This window comes from Onychostruthus taczanowskii, unplaced genomic scaffold, assembly GCF_017590055.1.
Source record: "Onychostruthus taczanowskii isolate IOZ18803 unplaced genomic scaffold, ASM1759005v1 scaffold93, whole genome shotgun sequence".
Taxonomy (NCBI): domain Eukaryota; kingdom Metazoa; phylum Chordata; class Aves; order Passeriformes; family Passeridae; genus Onychostruthus; species Onychostruthus taczanowskii.
In genome coordinates this window covers 1433951-1446912 of record NW_024507324.1, presented here as the reverse complement: position 1 = coordinate 1446912, position 12962 = coordinate 1433951, and the positions used below count along the sequence as shown (strand labels likewise).

The 12962-nt window shown below is 38.6% G+C and overlaps 1 protein-coding gene across 19 annotated transcripts in view; it reads left to right on the top strand.

Moving 5' to 3' along the window:
* Nucleotides 1–12962, top strand: part of ESRRG (estrogen related receptor gamma) — a 371041-nt gene that overhangs the window by 143017 nt on the left and 215062 nt on the right. For 8 of the 19 annotated variants that reach the window (XM_041426700.1, XM_041426704.1, XM_041426701.1 and 5 more), the window contains one exon: nucleotides 3279–3432. The exons of 5 other annotated variants lie outside the window; for them this stretch is intronic. In XM_041426700.1, coding sequence (XP_041282634.1) covers nucleotides 3398–3432 — 35 coding nt within the window. In that variant the 5' untranslated portion in view covers nucleotides 3279–3397. Of the gene's footprint in view, nucleotides 1–3278; nucleotides 3433–9962; nucleotides 10012–12962 lie in introns of all 19 variants that reach the window. 6 more of the 19 variants (XM_041426710.1, XM_041426706.1, XM_041426714.1 and 3 more) reach the window with 2 other exon arrangements.

The window sequence follows — 12962 nt, the reverse complement described above, 5'->3', positions numbered from 1 at the left end:
GGGCTGTAAGCAGTTTTTAATATTCTCTGGATTAAAAATGATCCATCAACAATGGGATCAGGGATCACCAAGAAACTATACAAACTGCCTAATAATACCTCTACATGCTCTCCTAAATGCCTTTTACTTGTTTACATTTGTGTTATAAGACATGAGGGCACGGAAGTTAGAAGGGAAAAGAAGATGAGAGTGCTTGAGAGGCCATAAAAAGAGAAAATAAATGTCGGATTAAATGTGATCAACTAGGGTTGTATGATGGATATTATTTTATTTCAGAACTACATACAATCACATATGCAATGTGAAAGAATCTTTTATTTCTATTGAGTGGATTTCTGTTTGAAGAGGGAGTGTTTTGTTATTTTAGTTTATTTTTCATATCCCACCGCTAACTCCTGGATTTCAGTGATGACAGATAGTTTAATGGTCAGAAAGGTCAGTAAGAGACCCATGTATAATGGCTCAGGGTTTCCAAGTCCAAAGACAAACACTATATATCAGAAAATAGTAGCAGTTGTTAGTTTAAAACAAAACAACCATCCCGACTGTCTATTAGCCACATATGCAAGTTCCCAGACAGTTAGAAACATGGCTTCAGATATATAATTCATTCTACAGTGCCACAAGTAAGACCCTAAATAAACACGTGGGAATATAATTGCATAGCATCCAAGCCACGAAAGATGTTCTCATTGCATTTAATGTTGCCAACATTATTGTTACTAATATTCTAGCACTTTTTTCCTGATTACTATGCCAAATGTTCTCTTGCAAAATAAAACCTTTTTCTGCCAAAAGGAAAAAAAATCTTGTAAATTTGAAGGTGTTGGCATCCAACTTTCTTTCTCTTGCGTGTAATAAATCATGAAGAAATCACATAAATGACTCAAGCTCTAAAAATACAAATCTAACTAAGAGGCCAAATCTCTGGGGCTCAGCAGTGGTGTGCTCTTGTGCAAGCCCAGCTCTAAGGGCTTCTGTTCATGCCAATTAGCAGTAGATTGGAAAGCCAGGTGACCATGATGGGTTTAGTCCTGTTATCTAACTGCTACACTGTTCAGAATTGCTGATTTCCTTGTAAAATCATGACAGATGTATTACAGGAAAATATATTGGCTGAGTAGCTAGTGAGAGAGTTAATGCAAGCGATAATAAGTAGCTAAGGCTATGTCCTCCAGAAGACTTTGTGGTTTGATAATATATGGGACGGGTCAATCTGCCCTATTAGCAGATGTAGCCAGTTTATGCTCTACATACAAACTAGAGATTTGATAAAGCACTAAATTAGTTTTCACAAGGTATTAGATGTTAGATACTTAATGGGATCATCATGCTTTTGCTACACTTGGTTAAGATGTGTTCTGTAACAGAAGCATGCAGCAGCATGACATTTCACCAGGAAAGGAAGCATGTCTTGTGACTGAATCACGAGTCTGGCAATTAGAACGTCCAGGCATTGCTTGGCTTCTGAATTACTGTCTCCCTGACTTGCAGAAAGGTTTCTCTTTTCACATAACTGCAGAATGGGATTGCGTTCTTCCCTTTCCTCTTTGCAAAGCCACCACTGCTTTAAAAATATTCTTTTTTTCATCCTTGGAGCAAGTAATCATAAATCTGTGACACTTCAGTCATATGAGACTATCCTGTCCCACTCAGTAGGTGCTGGTATAGTCCCTAGACTTGATACCAGAGAATTTACAAGTTCAAGCAAATCTGGATAAGAAACTTTAGTAGATTGTGAAAGGAGAAGATGAGGGTTTAGATGTACTTCTGCAGTCTGCATTTCCCCTGTGCCAGTGGTCAACTAGTAATTTAAAATGTAACTAAGACCAATAGTTTGGTGAAGCCAATAGCATTTCTATAGTCTAAAATCCATTGGCAAGATATGTCATGCAGGTATGAATCTGCATACTTGTACCCATTCTAGCAGTGGGAAATGTAAGTGAAGTCAGCCTTTCTGGGGCCACACAGAACCTTCAGAAAAATTTGCTTTAAAACGTATTAAGTGCTTTTTGTTTCTCACATGGATCTAATTTTTTGCTAATGTTATTTTACCCTCTGTTTACAGACGATGTTCTTAATTATGTTTGGAATGCGTCATTTTACTTTCTCTAGCATCTCACTGCATATGCAAGTAACTGATCCTGAATGACCGCTGCCAGGCTTTGCACTTTGGGTGCTAGGGAGACATTCTTGCCTTTTTGTGAAATGCAGCAAGAGTGTCATGTACAAAATGATCCTGTTTCAAAGGATAGAAGCTGTATCCCAATATAGATCACAGTGGAAAATGACTCAAAATGACATGACAGCTTCTCTCCCATTTACCTTCCTCCCCTCCCTTTCCCTTTCTCAGCCTGTTTCCCAGTTGGGCTGTGGTAAGAAACACATTTGTGTATTGTGACATTTTAGTTTACTGTTACTAATAATGCCCTTGCATCTTTCATTAGTGTGTTATTTATAGGACTGAAAAAGGGCATTGGTACCACTTGGCATCTGAGGTGGTACTGCCACTGTCCCAAGGACTGAGATGATTTTAAAGGGGACTGGGCTGCATCCTGTCCCTGGCAGTGGGCTTACCTAGCTCCAGCAGAAGCCTTGGGTTAAAATCCTACGGTTTGAAACCTGCTGAGGCCAGTCTGGACTTTAGATGCTTTTATAAACAAGACTTTGCCTCATAACTCCTGCTAAGCCTGCACCTGATGAGCTGCTCGGAGCTGGAGGGCTGTGTTTTCCCTAATAAATTCCTTTTTTTGAACCCACTTGTTAGTCAAGCATTGTGCACACTAACTACAGCGAGGGCCCTGGGCATAAATTACTGTCACGTGGCACTGTCTCCGAGCAGCCCCCCAGTTATGGATTACTTTGTTCTTGACTTGACAGGAACATAATTAGAACTGTTGATGAAATCTACCAAATTGTTCCTCCGTGGCCTCAATGGTCAGGAAATTTGGCTGAGTCGTATTTGTCACCGACGTAAAGGCTCTAAACACTTCATATTAACTATGTTATTAATGTGCCCTCTAATCTGTCCATGAATTGGTAACACTTGGAGGAAGCTTGTGCTCTAATAGCACCTTCTGATGAATTCATTGTAATGCTGTTCAAAAGTTTCTGGAAGATGGGGGGGGGGTAGGGGGGGAAAGAAACCTTAATAAAAAGTGCATATTTCTAGGCTGTTTCTTTTTTTTGTATGTGCATTTTTATGTTATACAGTTTTGTTTTGCTTAACTGGAGATTCATTTAGGCTTTACATTGACAGACCCTTTTCTGTTCTATAGGATTTGCTGACATTTGGGCTGTTTCATTGCCAGAGGAGGCTTTGTGTGTCCCAAAGGAAGTGAGTGATCTGGCCATAACAAATCCTGCCAAAATATTTTAACACCGTTACGATTTTCTAATGCAATGCGTAGTGAATGTGACTAGAAAAGGATGGTGAGTCCATGAAGGGGGTTCGCTCCCTCTCCTCTGCGATTTGTCTGGTGGAACGAGCACGCCGCACCTGCCGGGGGGTGGGAGACCGCAGCCAGCAGCGGGGGGGGGGTGTTTGCCTCCTGAAGTGTGTTCCTTCAGGTGCAGCAAGGGCTCAGGCTTAATCTTTAAACCAACCTTTCAAATTTTGTTCCTGCTCTTGAACTTTGTAGAGTCCCAGGGTCATCAGAGACAGCGTTTTAGTGATGTTAAAAAATGTGGTTTTGCTGCTGTAGGTGTTCAGTGAGCTTAAAAGGGGAACGTGTTAGAAACTTATGGATGAGAGAAAGGTTAGTGGCTGAAACTCCTAGAAGTTGACAGACTCTTACTTTCAAAATGAAGGGTTGTCTTGTATTTCAAAACAGTTTTGAGGAACATTAAGGTGGCTCTTAACCATATAAGCAACTCTGCTTAAAGTGCTAGAACACAAAATTAAGTTCTCACATGTAGTGTTCAGGGGATGAAGACAATTCAGACAACCTAATGTTTGGCTTAGAGCTGTAGGTATGGGAAAGCTAAAATTTATATTCCCAAACTATTCTCTAGAGCAGCAGGTAAATTAACTGCTGTTTTTATAATACCATGGTGATTTGTTTCTATTAAATTTAATACCATCCACTCCCCTCTCTCGCCCCCATCCCCCCAAAAAACCCAACCCAAATATAACTAAAGTTAGTCTTTGGTGAGCAATTTAAAACCCAAAACCAGTAAGCAATTTGAAATGTGCTGACTGCAGAATATCAGCTATCATCGTGTGTCCAGCATGCACCACGTTGGATTACTCTGGCAATTGGCTTCTGCAGTAGGGTAAACTCATGTGTCTTTAGCCAATTTTACATTTATATACGTAAAAATAAAGTAGCCATGTGCACCAGCAAGTTTTACTGAAGGTAGAAAAGCTACAGAGAAATAGAAAAGTTGAGCATGTCCACGGCTTTTGCTCCGGTGGGCATAAGTAAAGTCTGGCTTTTGCTGTTGATGGTGTTTACCACTTGGATTTCTCTGTTTGTTTGTCTTTGAATATCAGATAGAATTGCAAGTTCTCACACTCATCTCCTGAGCCCTTGTTCAGGCTTTCAGGGCTCACACAAACATTCAGTTCCCTATGGCCAACATATATGGCATTTCCCAGGTCCCAGGGGCAATGATGCTGTCACCAACAGGAGGGAAGTGTTAGCCTGGGAGTTAGGACTTACTTTCAGACTTTATTTTAGGATCGTAATATTCGTAAATGAAATGGGAATCTTAACTCTCTATTTTTCTCATGCAAATCAATCTATTTCTAGTAATGAGCAATTTAAGTTGTTTTTTTTTAAATATTGTAGTTGCCATCTCAGGAAATCAGGATTCAGGATGCTCAAATTAGGTGTTAGTGCATACAGATATTCTGTTGATGAATCTGTTATTAGAGTGAAATAGTGCTGTTCCTGGGTCTGTTTCTTTTCACTGCTTTTGTCTCTTTTTCTATCTCAGGTCATCTTGTCTAAGTTTATTCTTCTGTTCTTTAATTTCACCTCACCATTTGATTCATTTCTACCAAAGCCATGGGCTCTTTAAGGACTTTCTAAATTATTAGGTCTATTAGGAGTGAGTTTATTATCCTTGAATGTCATTAATTTTCTGAGTTTGGGGGTTATTTTTTGGATTTGGTATATTTGGTAAAACTGTATGCTCTCACGGTGTCAGCTGTAGAGAGCATATGCTAGGAGATGCTCGTGTTCAAAATCAGGTTGCATAGTTAATCATTCTAAGAAATAGACTTATCACTTCATAAACTCTAGCAAAGACTGTTTTCTTTTCCAAACATTTAAATTACTGAGCCGTTTTATGCATTAAAACCCAATTATGGCTTGCATGGTATTTCAAAGAGTTTTCAAAGCTGTTTCTTTTAGGAACTCTGCATAGTCTGAGGCTTTAGCACTGAGTTGTTCATATTTTCAGCTGTATCAACTGTGGGTTTTTTTCCTACCAAAATACTGTTTCGATAATGTTCATAACCAGACTAATCAGTACAAATCCCAAGCAGCCAGTTCCAGAACATGCTTCATGTCCTCTAAAACTAGCAAACTAAAATCCCAGTGTGGCCATTGAGCTCCAGAATATAGCTTAAAAATACTTTATTTCCTTTTTCTAAGATGGTGAAGACCAGGTTAAAATAAAGGGTTTTTCTGCCACCTCTTTCCTGCCACATTATGCAGACTGTGGGCAAAACACATTCAGAGAGGAATAAAAATGAAGATATGTTGCAGGAATTTGGGGAATGATATTTACCTGCTACGGATCAGAAATGCTTGTTTTAAACACCGCCTTCTTGTTTATAGGGGCCAGCTTAGTACTTGAGCTAGACATCAGTTTAAAAAAAACCCCAAACCATCCAAACTCCAGAAAAATCCTTTGTCTTACTCATTTGGGTGCTGGTTTGTCAGCAGAGAAGTGTATGTGAATCAGATCACACTGATTTGGTCAGGAAATGACCACTGTGTTTGTGTATCATGCAGAAGCCAGGAAGAGCAGTGTTATAAATATGAAGATATAAAAAATGCATGTGACACTGGCACCATGATGAGACCACTTACCAGAGGCACCCTAGTCCTGAGCATAGAAAGTTACTCCCAGACCTTTTGGGAATTAGTAGGATGGTGTTTGGTAAATGTTATATTCCCAAATCAAGGCTTAGCTACCATGGATATCAGGGGAAATGAAGTTTATAAGATGAAGTAATCCTACTTTAAGGGCCAAACAAGAGATAATAAGTTTTCAAAATCAGGAAGCTGTTTTATGAAGACTATTGTGGACCCAGGATCCCTGTATAGGAAGAAGCAAAGCTGTTGGCTTTAATAAAAAGGAGACTAGGCTGTCCTCACCCCACTCATTCTGCATCTTAGAGCAGAGCTGGAGTTGAGATGGGAGCCTGGTGCTTCTCTTAATGAAGAGATTGTATGAATGAAAGGTTGCAAAGGTATTACAATTTACTAAGTCATACTTGTCAATGACTTCTCTTGCTAGATATTTAAAGTTCAAGTGCTTGCTTGCTTTAGTTAAGTGCTCTGAAGTGCTTTTAAAAGTGTTGGCCCATTTATATAAACAAATTGAGAAACTCTATTGATAGTCTTCCCAGTCAGAGTGTGTTACCCAATATTTGAATATCATTCCTTGAGTCCCAAAAAGATTTGCACTAGCAACTTTCTAAAACATGTGAGGCTTTGTTAATGGAGCTTTGTGTTATTTTATCATAGACATTGCCAGAAATGCAGTTTCTTGGTTGCACACAACTGTGAGGAGGAAATAGAGGGCAGTCAGTGGCTCAGAAAGTTATTTATCCAGAACTTAAGTGTGACTTGAGAGGAAGAATGAGCTGGCGGCCTGATTTCCTCTTGGAACATTTGCAGTAGGGAATTAATACTTACATCTCTCCCACAGTTTTTCCCCACTCCTGCTTAGCTCTGCTAACTCAGGAATCTCTTTTAGTGCTCTGAGTCAGGCAGACAAATTTAAACACATTCTCAAACCATGGGAAAATCCTGTTTGCACACATGTGGCCACTCACAGAAAGAAAGGAAGCTACCAACACTCTTGGTGAAGGTGAATGCTGGGGTGGTGTTGATGTGCTTCCCCACAGTGATCCCTACCTGGCAGTGCTGTAGTGCTTCCTTACTAGTTGTTCTCCTCAAAACATTGCTTTTCTGGAGTGATGTCCTTTAAGCTAATGACATTGATACTGAAAGCCAAAGCATGTCACAAGATTGTATTTTAAAATTTAGCCTCTTTCCATGGATAAAGAAATGAGCATTATTTGGAGGGATCACTGGGGAGACATTATGCAGTAAGATCAGGGCAGTTATCTCCAGAAAAAGTAAACTGAATGCCATCAGCAACCATCCCCCAAAATGCAGTGTAGTGTGAGCGATAGAGAATGCTATCTTAAAACTAAAACTGCATCCTTTTAAAAAAAAAGCAACAACCAGCTTGTCCTAATCATTTTAATCTTCATGTGCAGTCTTTTTGCCTACATTACGTACTGTTGGTGAGATTAAGGTGGTGTCATAGGCAGGTGAATTTAGAGCTGTTACTAATTTAAACTGCATTTAATAAAACACAAGTTTGAGATATTTTACAAATCAGTGAATGTGGCATAGTTTGAAGATTGCTTTTGTCAAGTTTCATTAGCTCAAAGAGAAGCCTTTTCTAAATATTGGTTGAGAGATTAATCAGACAATGTAAGACCTTGAATTATTCCTCATCACAGGAAAACAACATAATGTATTATCTCATTTGAAGACTGGAAAAATGTAACTTTTGAGGATTTAAAATTTGTGTTTTAAAGATTCTTAAGTCATCTCAAGATTTACTAAAGGCAAAACTTTCAGGCTGTTCTTTTTTTAAACTGACTTATAATTTTTCCGTATTATGCTTCACTTTCTACAGCATATTCTGATATTACAAGCTGATAGTACCAACATCATTACATTGAAGGATGTTCTCATTATTGACTCCATTCTCAATTAATTATAAGTTTGTCATGTTTTAATGAGTAGGATTAAACTTTCATTTTCCAAATATATGTCTTGCATTGCTCGCTTAGAGGCTTTCTAAAGAATGGGGCTGATCAACTTCTCTGAATCTGTACAAGGAAACAAAATATTCTTTGTGCACATTAAAAAGTGTTTACTGTATTTACAAACACTTGCAGAAAATGTTTAATAGCTCTCTGCTTTGGAACAAAGTATAGAATTTGGGCAAAAGCTGTGCTGCTCTTTTCTAGCCTTCCTTGTCACACAAACTGTTGTCTTCACTAAAATAGAAACTCATATAAGCTCTGTTATGTCCTGTAAAATAAAGGATGGCAAAAGGGAGAGTAGCACTGATGTATTTCAGGCATACCCTAATTTTCACTGGGTGATCTTTATTCCTCTTCAATAAATCCCAGCTTTCTTCTGTGGCTTTTCTTACTCTCCCCCCAAAATGAGAAGGTACTTTGTACTTAATTGCCCTGTCTCACAAAAATGTGGCACATTTGCATCGAAGCTGCTGCCACCTGTGCTTTTCAGATTCGGTCCAGTGCAGCTCTGCAGGACGTCTATCAGGCTTTCTCTCCTAACTTCACTGGGCACGATTAGATCCTGTTTGCTAACATAGATCTTGGTCATATTTTCTAGCAGAAGTTTTATGTTCATTTGTCTTTTATTTCTTTGTACAGCTTCACACTTTTCTCATTAGTACAGATCAAATGATTTCTAAGAGCAGTTCTTCTTTTGCTTACTTGCCTGCAAAACATACACACAGGATGGGTGTATTCTAGCCCTCTTGTGGGTTCACTTCTGCTGATTTCAGTATGCTTAGGGGGTTTTTGCCCCCCAGTATATCAGTAATAATTAGATACCTGTAAAAAATAAGCACCAGTAAGTTTGGAGTATGTGTCAATGTAGCTAGGTGTCATAGTAAGGGCAGGTAAGCAGATTCCAAAGCAAAAAGAAAATCTTTCATTAAATATGCTTTTACGTTGCTTGTTTAGCCTGTGTTGAATTAAAAGTAACCTTGCAATGTGAATAGCAATGTCAACTGATATCACAGTCTGGCTAATAACACAAGAGCATGATTTCAAGAGGGTTGGGCCAGCATGGCCCACACCAGGTAGGAACCCAAAGTCCTGGAAAATGCTCGGCAATCTACACCCCAGGCCATTTCTCATGAGACCCGGTACTACAAATAGCCTGTGGCTACATGTGGGTATTCAGGTTTCGACAGGATGTGGCTGCTCTTTCTCACTTACCAGATGGCTTTTCATGTACCATCACCTGTCCTCCTCTGCCTCACTAACAGAGTTGTGACAAGAGCTGTCCTGGTGGTTGTGAAAGCTGCTTTCTGCATGTGGCCATCATAATTATCACATGTGAGCACCTTTATTTAGCAAGTCCACACATACATTACTGGTGCAAATGTCTTATGTTTGGGTACGTTCATTTTATATCTTCATTTTATATCACTTATACAATGAATGTGGGGTGGTGATATTTCGCAGCCTAATCAGGGAGTTAAACCTGTGCAAAACCTGCTTGGTCTAAGGATCAGACTTTGCATTTCTGTATGACAGGGGATGAATTTCTTCATACTCTCCTGTTTGGAGGAACATCTATGGCTCAGTTGTGCCTTTGCACTGGTTGAAAGTAATTTGGTAATCCCAAGCATGGCAATGGAAGTTTTATACTCCACTTCCACCTCTCCTGTCCTCAAGCACGTTTTGTGCATGGACCACCCTTATCATCAGCATCTGTCTTTTGAGTGATGATTTACTTGTTTCTAAGTCTCTTTATATAATGCCAGATCTGAAATTACCTCTGTCTGGAGGGAAAGGCATGATCTCAAAGAATTAATACTGATTTCAACATTTTATTGCCAGGAACTACATGTAATATTGCTTTAAATTAACCAGTAATTTTTCAGAGTCATGTAAGAAAGAGTTAAAAATGCTAAACAAAAAAAAATCCCTTTTCCAGGCAACTGGACTTCTTCCTTTCAACACAGCTGTTGCAGGAGGTTTCAATGGTATGAATAAATGTATTTCTTTTAACAGTTTTGTTTTTGAAAATGCTATTGTTTCATCTGAGGTGTGAGGAGATGTGCTAACCTTGTCAATGTGGGTGCAGTAGAGCAGAAATGATAACTGTATATACTTTTTTTTAATAAATATACAGAGTGTGTGTGTCTGTGAGAGAGAGAGAGAGACAACTTATTTAAATCCCGAATACAGTCAGACCTCATATGCATTGTTAAAAAAAAGCCCTAAAGAATTGCATATGGATTAGGGGGATGAATATTCTATTATTTCAGTCTGTTCTGCTGATCTTCTTATTGTGACTTTGTGCTTCAGAAATCTGCCAGGAATTTGGCTTTGCTGTACTAGACAGTAATTTTAAATGTGTATCAAGCACTTGATAGTGTATGATTTGCGTGCTGTTGCATTCCCATTCCCTAAATTTTCCACCAATTTATTACTTTTTTCATACTGTTTTAATATTTCAGGATGATGAATATATACAGCATCATTAAAAGTAAATAAAAAATGCATGAAATTAAAAAATGGAATATTAGATGTTTCTTTGCTGTAATCCCTAGGTCCAATAGGAATGAAATGTCTCTGTTCTGTCAAGTAATCCCTAAACATGATTAGGGACCTTGTAGTTTCCACATAGCCCACATAATATTTGTATCATATAAGCCTATTTATGTAAGGTTTGAGTAAAAGTTGTTATTAGAAGACCTATAAACCTATTCTGCAATTCAAAAATATATGCTTGCCTCTTAATCTCTGTACTTTTATTATTTTGCTGGAGATGGCAATACGTCCTTAATTCATATTTCATAATTCTGTTGCATCTTTTGGGTACTTATATCATGCATTAGCAATCCCAATGAAATGTATTTTTAAGACAGAGGACTGAGTTCAACAGTTCATCTACTCATGCAGCTTCTCCTTAAATCCTCATTGGAAGGGATGTGCACCTCTTTCTAGGTCCCTCCTTTGACATCTGGGTTTAATCTGACCTGGGAGTCTGGAGATGGAGAGATGGTTTTTCTCATTTTGGGGAAAGGAAAGTGGAAAGAGGGAGAGGATTAATTTTCTCTCTTTAAATCCTGTGATAATATATTTTCAGTGATGGAGGTGCTTCTGGCAGCTCCACAGAAAGTTTTAGAAATCAACTTTTGATTTGGTGAGCGTATAGCAGAATTTTCATGAGAAGTAGCTAGGAAGAAGGAAAATGGGGAAAAGCCTTGAATGACAGAACATAAGATAGGAGAGACAATGGGCATTCCCAGATATTTCTGGTAACACAGTTTGTTGCAGGTACAACAACCCAACACTTCCTATTCCCTGGCTCACCTTCTTGCCTGGGCAGCAGAAATGCCCATAGTCCCATCTTATGTGATGTTAGGCTGAATTCATTAATGTGCAGAGGTATTCCAGTTCCGTGGTAGCACAAGGAAGATCAATAAATAAATAAGAATAGTAACTTGTATACTTCTGTGGTTTGAGTAGGCTTTCACAAAGAAAATACTTTTAAATGATACTGGGGTCAGCTGTGGCAATTCCGTATTTCCCATAAGAAAATTTGAGATTATATTAACCTTGGGCTATCTACTCAGAAAAACCCTGTGGAAATACGCCTGTATTGCTTTCCACACTGCACTGAAATTTACTTTTATTTCATTTTTGGCAGTTAGGGTGGTATTTGAGCAATAGCCCTATTCTTGTATTCTTGTATTTATGAACTAAGAGAAGCAAAATTGCTCACTGCTGAGCCCAGGGATCTTCTTCCAGGAAAACTGAGATCAATAATGGTTATCAAGTCTTCATTTATAGGGAGTGTTAAATGACCACAAAGTCCTGATGTTCTTCAGTTCATAGGTTATGCTTAAAACCAGGATATCTGCCCTCTGCCCCCCACCCCAAGCTACCACAGTCAGAAATGTTGATCTTTGATATAATTTTTAACAGTCACTTTCAGTTGTTACAATTCCTTTTTGGCTGGAGAGACTGTATTACAGCAGTAGAGGTGGCTTCCCTCACCAACCTCCTCCTTCCTGCAAGTAGTAGAAGGTGGGAATGAGATTATGATACTTGAGGCTCATTTTATCATCCAAAGCAGGGATTTACAATTGTTATTGCAGTTACTTTTGGGTTTTGGTAATCAGCAAAAAGGGAAGTGCACACCCCAACCAGAACAGAACAACCCCTGAAAACTGAAAAGCCTTGCACACAGATGTGTTTTCAGTTGCCTTTATTCCTTCAGTTTAAGTGGAAAAGAGGGATTTGGAAAGCAAGAGCTTAATTTAACAAAATAATATTATGCTTTTGATCCTTAAAATGAATGAATTATTTGGATACTTAGCAGCATAATGCCTTTGAATAATGCTGGTACTTAAGTTGGAAAAAATTATATTGCCAGTGTTCTGTGTTTTCCTCTTATGATGTTTTTACCAATTTGGCGTTTATGGGAAGCAATATCATTGTTGAGAAGTTTCCAAATTGCTTTTTATAGAAATCCGCAGAAATTAAATCTCCTCCTTGTTATGAAAATGAAGTGATGTCTTGAGACACTGGTATATTAGCACAAATCTGTGGAGACAACAAGCCAAATTCTGCTTACAGTTATTGTGTGTCCACTTTTAATAGCTTCAGGAAGCTTTGTTAGGTATAGGCTGCTGCATTGCAAATATGCATCTGCTTAACTTCAGCGTTTGAGCAGCACTGAGAGGCAGTGTAACATCCCTGCCCTTTTCCCTGTCCCTCAGACTGTGTGGCTCAGGACATACTGGAAAAAAACACAAAAAATGGGTTGGAAGTAAGACCATTTCATGGGCAGTCCAAGCAAGACACTCTTTAGAGGGGTGCAGTGCAGAATTATTTTAACTCGGAACCATAATGGGTCTTCATAGCTGAATTTAAACTACATAAAAGTGCTATATGTAATGTGTTTAAATTCATGGGCAGAATT